Here is a 9,482-nt window from a genome sequence, read left to right as displayed (position 1 = left end):
TCTGTCTCCGTTCAGTTGTCTTGTATCGACTAGTTGGTGCAATAAAATCGCATCATTGAGCCACGTATTTTTTTACATTTTATGTTTCTTTTAGTAACTCCGAGTTCATTTCATACTGTTTCGATCATATATGGCTTGGCGGACAAATGGAAATGCCTGATATATTTATCATTTACCTTCGTAAGACACTTCACCAGATAAAGTGATAGTGTCTGATTTTGATAGACCGATTATTACTGATTTCATACAAATAATGTCAACCTACTTTTAAATGTACTTATATTTTCGTATCGCACTCTCAAAATTACGAATTTTTGCACATTGAGATTGACAGTAACTATATACTAATACAGCTGAAAGCATTTATGTCTTATGCAACATGAATCATGTGTAATAGAAGTCTTGAACCATATTTTAAAATATACAATATTCAGTTACTCCTTACACTTGTCTTTCTCAAACTTCATAACAGTATATTTTATAAAAACAAAACATGGGTGACAAAATTGAACAGCAAAAATGCAAAGTTGCGAATGAATGCAAATGTCATCGCATCTTAGATTATATTGATGACAAATTGCATAAATTAAGAGATAAACTTTATGTATTTCATTCTATTTTGTAATATTAATAGAGCGAATCAGAATGTCGATTTCGTTTAACGAACATCGGCAAAAACAATCCGTTGCCTAATTAAAGCCATAAGTTATTTCAATATCCGGTAATTTGGAGACCGGGTAATACGGGGAGAGACCGGGAAATAGTATAATGTGCTATTTCTATGACCGTAATTGTTGCACTCATCGAACCGAAACGTTATTATTGACAACAAAAAACAAGTAAAATTTTGACTTCCAGGTCGTTGGCATATTACTCTTAGATTGTGTTGCAGTTATCAGAAGATATGTAAATTCATATATCTGAAATTATTTTAACTTCGTGAATTGACTTGCCAAGGCCAGAAATTATGCAAAACTCGTCTAATTGATTATGGTCAAAGTGTAGTAAACTTCTGAACATGAGTGATTCAGAGACAAGTGATAGCTCCGTGGAAGAGATTGAGATAAAGCCTGTAAGGCCTGTCCCTAGGTCCAGACCAAAACAGAACTCAAAAGACAAAGCAAGGAGCCCGGCAAGATCCCTGAGTCCAACTTCGGTTCTAAATGGAGAGGGGACCGTTGCAAAAAAAGTTTTAGATGTAAGTATTTTTCCTGACTGCAATGTAACGTCACACCAATGCCCTCTCAGGCTAGCACCTAAACAGAATTTCTGCACATGTAGTTCCATTGGCACTGAGCAGGATTTGGATAATGACGATTGTATTGGGGTAGTCCAAATAATTGTACGTTGGCAGATTTTCTTTAGATTTTTGATATGGCAAATCCTTCACGTACAAATTGTTTAGTATCAAAAGTGGGTAGTTGTTCTGATCAGGATTCCGGGTTAAAGCATATAGAGTCTATAAAATATCATAAAAACAAGAAATATTACTAGATAATGTTATTTTATATTAGTTCCGTACACAAAAAATAAATATCCTACTTATAATTATGAGTTTGACGGCTTTTTTTCATTTCATTCTGTCAAAGCATAACGATATATACATGAAGGGCACCTGCAAGGCTTCAGGGCACAGTTTTAAATCGCTCGGAACATTTCGGCCATGGCCGAGTTGTTACGATTGTATAACGAGGTCTATCTCGAAGCTTTGTCGGAGGATAGTCATTCTAAAATGCCGTCCAGGCTTTTGTTTTAATGATGGTTAGTCATTCTAAAATGCCGTCCAGGCTTTTTTTTTTAATGATGGTTAGCCTGGACCAGGCTAACCATCATTAAAAAAAAAGCGTGGACGGCATTTTATAATGACTAACCAGGCTAACCATCATTAAAAAAAAGCCTGGACGGCATTTTAGAATGACTATGTCGGAGGAGGCCGAGTTATTACGATTGTATCTAGTAATTCCCCTTCGCATTATTATTTTCTGTGTCAGTCAACTTTCGTTTTATTGGAAATGTAAACAACTTGTTTTAATGCATTAAATGCTTGTTCAGTGCAAAATAACATTTCACTTACATGGTAAAATATGAATATAACTCTTTATGATCAATTTCAACCATAAAATACTTCACTTAAAACAATTTCAATATTTTTAAAACACCCCCGTTTTTTGCACATTCCCGTTTAGACGTTAGGGATTGGAAGAATCCCGTATAACACGTCTATTATTTTAGACTAGTATTGGATAAACCTAAATGTTAAGCAGAAGATTAAATTAATGTGTTTGTAGTGCCATATAATTATTATTTTTAATCTTAAATTTATTTATCATATATATATTTTTGTGTTAAATTATGTATATAAAGAATCTTGTTTTTGCATGATTTGTTGAATAGATGTTAACTTGCATTTTTATTATTTTCAGAATTACACTGTTACTTCTTCTATCAATACGAAGATTGAGCCCTTTCCAAATGTTATCCCTTTGAATGTCGGAGGAGTCAAGTACATGACCAGACTTTCAACTCTAAAGAAATTTCCAGACTCCATGCTTGCTGCATTGTTTAGTGGTCGTTACACTGTGGATAAAGATGCTGATGGAAATTATTTCCTAGATTCCAATGGAATTTTGTTTGGATATTTGTTAGAATTCTTACGCAATGGATTTGTCCCTCCCAGGGAACACGCAGTTCCTTTATACAGAGAAGCAAGTTATTATGGACTGCATGAGTTGGCTGAAAAGTTAAACTTAATGCCCGCTGTAGTTTCTCTTATTGTGAAAGAATCACATAAGTCGCAATTTCCGAATTATGAAGAAATAAAAGAGGAGGTTATTAGAGTTGCCATGGAGAATGCAACATTTACGAAAATGGGAGAAGTTTTTATGTACGTGTTTAAGTCAGAATTCATTCCAAAGACAAACACTTTCAATCCAAACCATGGCTGCATTATTGAATCTGCTCAAGTGAAGTGTGGACCTTGGGATGGTCCTGTGGATGAAGAAGTCTTTGTCAAGTGTCTCGAGTCCGATTTGATTGACGATGGTTTTGACGTTAAACCTCATGAACCGAAAAAGAAATGCCGATATTATCATGGTCAGAGTTGTCAGAAATTTGTGTACAGGCTTCAAATTATGTTCTGATATTTATTCATATCTGTCTTTCAAAAGGATCAATGACTAGATGAACCTTGCCTTTTGATTTGAGAGCAAGCCATAGTTGCAGTTGGTCTTTGACTTCAGACTTTGTAAATATTTACCAAATGTGATATTCAAATTATTCTGTGTTTCTTCTAGGGTAAACAAAGGGCATTGTAGTTTTTCTAAAAAGGGGTCAACTGTAACGTTCCCTTGCTACAAGGCACCCAAAGACCTCTGACATGTCATCTAAAAGCTTACATACATATGTGCATGTATGCATCTGTTAGTAATGCATGTGACTTCTGAAACCGCACCCCAAAACATTTACCCCACCCCACCCTAATTCCCAAAAAAGCTTGCATTGGTTTAACATGTTCTTGATGAGGGTGTTGAAAATGAAATGTACTGTACCATTTTAACCTCAACAACATTCAATTAGCGCTAGTTTTCAAACAGTACTTCTTCATATTTAATAAACAAAAAATCTGATTTTAATAGGAGCCTTTCGACAGTCAAAAGGCAGAATGGCGCAACAAAAGGCACATCAATTTGAAATACCCTTATGATTTACTAGTATATTTTGTATAATATAATTCTTTATATTTATAAATTATTTAGGGCTAGGTCAACAATTTGATGGCCATAATGGTTAACTGTGTCGGCTCTGAAAGAAGTTTGTGTTGAAAATTGTTCATGGTACATGTATAATTTATGAAGCAGAGTAATAATATAAAAAAAAAAAATTGAAATTATTTCAGTAGTTTGTTGAAAAATGAGTGTCTATTTTACAAATTATATTCAGTTTGTTCATAGCAGTAGTAGATAGTTTTAATAATGCTCTTTTTTTCTAGTGTAATACATCAATTACATATTTTGTTGTATAACTTTAGTGTACCAGTAATATACATTTAATTGATAAAAAATTGCCCTATTAGAATATCCTCAAACTTTAACCGAAATATGAATATAAACTACATTTTTTGTGATGCAAGTGTCATTTGATAAAAATACCCGGTAAATTTACATGAGTTTTCATTTTATGCTTTTAATTGCTTTCAGACTCTAAGGAAAAGTTGTAAATTTCATCAAATGCTTGCTTTTTTCCTGAACTTGTTTGATAAATGTTTGTATTTAATTGCAACTCACATAATTATTATGAGATCCTCTATGTTTTGAGTGCTAGTCATGGTTGAATCAAAAGAATGAATTCCATTTAATTCAGCACAGATGTAAAAAGTGTAAAAAAGCCTCATTTGTCGTACATATAATTCTTGATAGGGATGACAGCTTTTCTTATGTCTCAGCTGATATGAATCACTATCTAGTCATTTTCTGGGGTAGAAACACTTTTTACAGAAATACATTTTCTTATAGTTGCACTTGTCTATCGTTCCAAAGTTGTTTAAGCTACACTCAAAGTTTTGACAACTTTTTTTATTTTTTTGTCTTGGAATGAGCCAATTTTGCAAAAATGCATGGAAACCACTAATATTAGACTGCTGACAAAAAATTAGAATGCAGATTTTTATATTTTAAGTTATTTTTTTTATGTATTTTTCATTTTCTTAAACTGTTAGTAACAGTTTAAGCCATAAAACATTAATTTCAAACGGAAATAAGAAAATCGGCAATCTGATCTTTTGTCAGTAATCTTTTATCATTGTTTGCAGATATTTATGCAAAAAAATGCTGTTTCCAAGACAAAAAATAAAAAAGTAGTAAAAATGGTATATCTGTGAGAGTGCAGCTTTAATATGAGCATCAATATATGACATAAATTTATATTATAATAGTATATCAATAAATATTGCATCAATCAGGCGCAGCTTCAGAATTTGGTGTAAGATTGGGCGTAACTTTTTTCTATTATTTGATACATGTAACATGATTTTTTAACAGCTCTTCTGCAATTAAAATGAGGTCAATGGGAGCCTGCTCTGCCAGCTATAGCCACTTGCGTGTTAATTTGTTATCTTACCATTGTGACATTATATTTGTTTTGGGTACATAAGTTATGATACTCTTATGTTTTCATTCTGTTGATTGTATTTTTGTTATTGCTTGTTTATGTGTCTAATGTGTTATGTTTGCAGACAGTTAAATATGAGAAATAATTTTTTTTTAGAACAATTGACATATATATTAAAAATTCTGTGCAATTAACAATGACTACTTACAATATAGTGTAGATTATACAAGATGAAAGGAGATTGAAATTGTTTTCATTCTTAGCTTGTCCTTTTTATGCCCCCAAAGGTGGGCATCTTAAAATCACACTGTCCGTGTGTCCGGCTCAATTACTCTTGTCCGGGCTGTAACTTTCCCTTGTATGGACAGATTTTAAAATAACTTGCCACATGTGTTCCTCATACCAAGACGACATGTCGCGTGCAAGACCCGTGTCGTTATCTCAAAGGTCAAGGTCACACTTAGTCTTTATTCACAATTGGGAGTGCTGCATATAGGACATAGAGTATAGGTTGTCGTGTCTTGCCTGTAACTTTCCCTTGTATGGACAGATTTTAAAATAACTTGCCACATGTGTTCCACATACCAAGACGACCTGTCACGTGCAAGACCCGTGTCCCTACCTCTAAGGTCAAGGTCACACTTAGTGTTTATTCACAATGGAGTGCTGCATATAGGACATTGAGTATAGGTTGTCGAGTCCGGGCTGTAACTTTCCCTTGTATGGACAGATTTTAAAATAACTTGCCACATGTGTTCCACATACCAAGACAACGTGTCATGTGCAAGACCTGTGTCCCTACCTCTAAGGTCAAGGTCACACTTAGTGTTTATTCACAATGGAGTGCTGCATATGAGGACATAGAGTATAGGTTGTCGTGTCCGGGCTGTAACTTTCCCTTGTATGGACAGATTTTAAAATAACTTGCCACATGTGTTCCACATACCAAGACGACGTGTCGCATGCAAGACCCGTGTCCCTTCCTCTCAGGTCAAGGTCACAACTTAAGTGTTTATTCACAACGGAGTGCTGCATATAAAGATATAGTGTATAGGTTGTCATGTCTGGGTGTAACTTTCCCTTGTATGGACAGATTTTAAAATAACTTGCCACATGTGTTCCACATACCAAGACAATGTGTTCCTCATAGAGTATAAATTGTCGTGTCCGGGCTATAATTTTTCCTTGTATGGACAGATTTTAAAATGACTTGCCACATGTGTTCCACATACCAAGACGACGTGTCGCATGACAGCCCCGTGTCCCTATCTCTAAGGTCAATGTCACACTTGGGTGTTTATTCACAATGGAATGCTGCATATATAAGGACATAGAGTATAGGTTGTCGTGTCCAGGCTGTAACTTTCTCTTGTATGGACAGATTTTAAAATAACTTGCCACATGTGTCCGACATACCAAGACGACATGTCATGTGCAAGACCCATGTCCCTACCTCTATGTTCAAGGTCACACTTGGTGTTTATTCACAATGGAATGCTGCTTATAAGGACATAACAGTGTCGGTTGTCAAGTATGGGTGGTATTTTTTATGTTTAGAGGCAATTTAAAATAACTTGCCATATGTATTAGACATGTAAAGGCAAGATCAACTTTTCATGTACTGACCTTGTTCATAGGTCAATGTCACAATCGGGGGGCATTCTCACATACTGTGACAGCTCTTGTTTCAAAAGAAATTTCGAAAAAAAGGTTGAGGCTTTCAAAAGGTTTTTGTCACGCATGAGCTTTAACCTTTACCATGGGCAGTGATTACAAACAGTCTCAAGTCTGAGTTCAAACTCAAAACTCAATATGGCAAAACTTCATTCTAGCAAAGCATTGATGTTGTAATTTGCTGAAATATATCACTTTAGGAGTGTTGTACTATTATTTATCTTTGTAAAAGAAATGGAATAAATATGATTTTTTGTTCCTTCATAAAAAAGCTTTTCTGAGTCGAGTCTCGACTTGGACTTGAGACTGTTGTTAAACATGGCCCCAGAACTCTCAACAAGAGTCATGACTTATTTTGTATTTTTTATCCAGAGCATGTCCATACTAGTAATAGGCAAGATACTTAAGCCACATTTAAAGAAAAGCATTCATTGAACCATATGTTGTTCTGCTTTTTTGTAACAAAGGGCAAATGGAAAGTGTCACTTTAATAATGCACAACTCTCTATAAAAGTTGTCTCCCTTAGAGTATACTTTGATAGGGCTGCAGCATTTCAAGGATAATAATCCGGTCAAGCATAGGCAGATCCCGCTGTTTTCCATAGAAACTGAGCTCTCTTGAAAATCTAAATCTAACTATCGTGTTCACAAGCAACTGTTAACTGACACATGTACATTTAACGAATACTGGCCATCGCATAAGCTCTTCTGTCCTTTGGCAAGTAGAGCTTAATCTTCTTCAAGATATTCAAATTAAACTTAGTATACAGGAAACAACGCATCCATGTAAATCAAGGCCCATAACTCTGAATTATAATTGTCAAGTTATGACCCTTTGTTTGCATGAAAAAAACAAACAACAGACAAGTGTCGGCATTTGCACAGCTCTAATTAACATTATTAAATACATGTACCTTTACCAGATTTAACTTATGTTATTAAAAGTTCATGTATTTAGCTGTCCATCTTTTGCCAAGTTCACACACATGCTTTTGTTGAATATTAAATTTTAAAGGATTTTGCAAGTTTTATTACAATGAAAATGCAACCTATATATACTCTCACTCATTAGTACGGTGGTGCCATATAGTAAACTAGAGATTGCTTTTTTGAAAAAGCGCTTGTCTCCCCTATTGTGTGGTCGTAGCTGAGAAAAAATAAATGATAGACATGAAATTTGTAACTTTGGACTGGAGACAAACCAACAGTGAAGTTTGGTTTATTCGATTATATTAAATAGTGAAGAGAAGAAAGTGTTGTTGATTAATCATGGAAAATGTAAACGAAGTTTGCATTGTATGAAGTTCCTGGGCGCAAGCGTTATTCAATTATTGATCGGAAACCATTTTTCAGCTCACAGTCATCGTGACCATGACCTTTTACCTACTGATCACAACATCAATAGGGATCATCTACATAACCAACTTGCATACCAAGTATTAAGTTCTTGGGTGCAAGTGTTCTTTAGTTACTGAGCGGTAACCATTTCTTCAACTCAAGGTCATGGCAACCTTGACCTTTGACCTACTGATCTCAAAATCAATAGGGGTCATCTACTAGTCATGACCGACTAGCGTACCAAGAATGAAGTTCCTGGGTACAAGCGTTCTTAAGTTATTGAGCAGAAACCATTTTTAAGCTTAAGGTCACCGCCAACGTATCATTTTTTACCTGAAGGTAACCTTGACCTTTGACCTTTTGATCTGAAAATCAATAGGGGTCATCTTCTAGTCATGAACAACTAGCTTACCAAGTATGAAGTTCCTGAAACCAAAGGATCTTTAGTTATTGAGCGGAAACTTTTTCTTCACTTCAAGGTCATGGCAACCTTGACCTTTGACCTAGTGATCTCAAAATCAATATGGGTCATCTTCTAGTCATGACCAACTAGCATACCAAGTATGAAATTCCTGGTTGCAAGCGTTCTCTAGTTATTGAGCGGAAACAGTTTCTTCACCTCAAGGTCACGGTGACCTTGACCATTGACCTACTGATCTCAAAATCAATAGGAGTCATCTACTAGTCATGAACAACTATGAAGTTCCTGGGTACAAGCTTTCTTTAGTTATTGAGCAGAAACCATTTTTAAGCTTAAGGTCACTGCCAACATAACATTTTTTACCTGAAGGTAACCTTGACCTTTGACCTTTTGATCTCAAAATCAATAGGAGTCATCTAATAGTCATGAACAACTAGCATACCAAGTATGAAGTTCCTGGACCCAAAGGATCTTTAGTTATTGAGTGGAAACCGTTTCTTCACCTCAAGGTCACGTTGACCCTGATCTTTGACCTAGTGACCCCAAATTCAATAGGGGTCATCTACTAGTCATGACCAACTAGCATACCAAGTATGAAGTTCCTGGGTCTAAGAGTTCTATAGTTATTGGGCGGAAACGAAGTGTGACGTACTGACTGACTGACTGACAGACTGATGGACTGACTGACGGACAGGGCAAAAACAATATGTCTCCCCATGAATGGGGGAGACATAAAGATATTACACGCAAATGATTTTTACATGGAAGGTCACCACGACCTTGACTATTGACCTTGTTACCCCCAAAACAATTGGGATCATCTAGACATCATGACCAACCTCACTTCAAAGTTTGGTGAACCTAGATCAAAGCATTCTCCTGATATTGCACGGAAATATTTTTTTACATTAGAGGTCACAGCGACGTTGACCTTTGACCTTGT

The 9,482-nt window shown here is 35.4% G+C and overlaps 1 protein-coding gene across 1 annotated transcript; it reads left to right on the top strand.

The window, feature by feature from the left end:
- Nucleotides 1-804: 804 nt before the first annotated feature.
- Nucleotides 805-5,345, top strand: LOC128230203 (BTB/POZ domain-containing protein KCTD7-like). The gene is made up of 2 exons (XM_052942270.1): nucleotides 805-1,198; nucleotides 2,424-5,345. Exons 1-2 carry the CDS (start codon nucleotides 1,019-1,021, stop codon nucleotides 3,138-3,140), a joined length of 897 nt encoding a protein of 298 aa, XP_052798230.1. The 5' UTR covers nucleotides 805-1,018; the 3' UTR covers nucleotides 3,141-5,345.
- Nucleotides 5,346-9,482: the final 4,137 nt, after the last annotated feature.

Source organism: Mya arenaria, chromosome 4, assembly GCF_026914265.1.
Source record: "Mya arenaria isolate MELC-2E11 chromosome 4, ASM2691426v1".
NCBI lineage: Eukaryota > Metazoa > Mollusca > Bivalvia > Myida > Myidae > Mya > Mya arenaria.
Note: the sequence above shows the minus strand (reverse complement) of the source record. Positions and strands in the feature narration are given on the sequence as shown.

What these genes read in the sequence shown, in the direction of transcription:
- LOC128230203 (XM_052942270.1), top strand. Translation starts at nt 1,019, where the DNA reads ATGAGTGATTCAGAGACAAGTGATAGCTCCGTGGAAGAGATTGAGATA. An exon ending in TTGCAAAAAAAGTTTTAGAT is followed by an intron (nt 1,199 to 2,423) that starts GTAAGTATTTTT and finishes TATTATTTTCAG; the next exon opens with AATTACACTGTTACTTCTTC.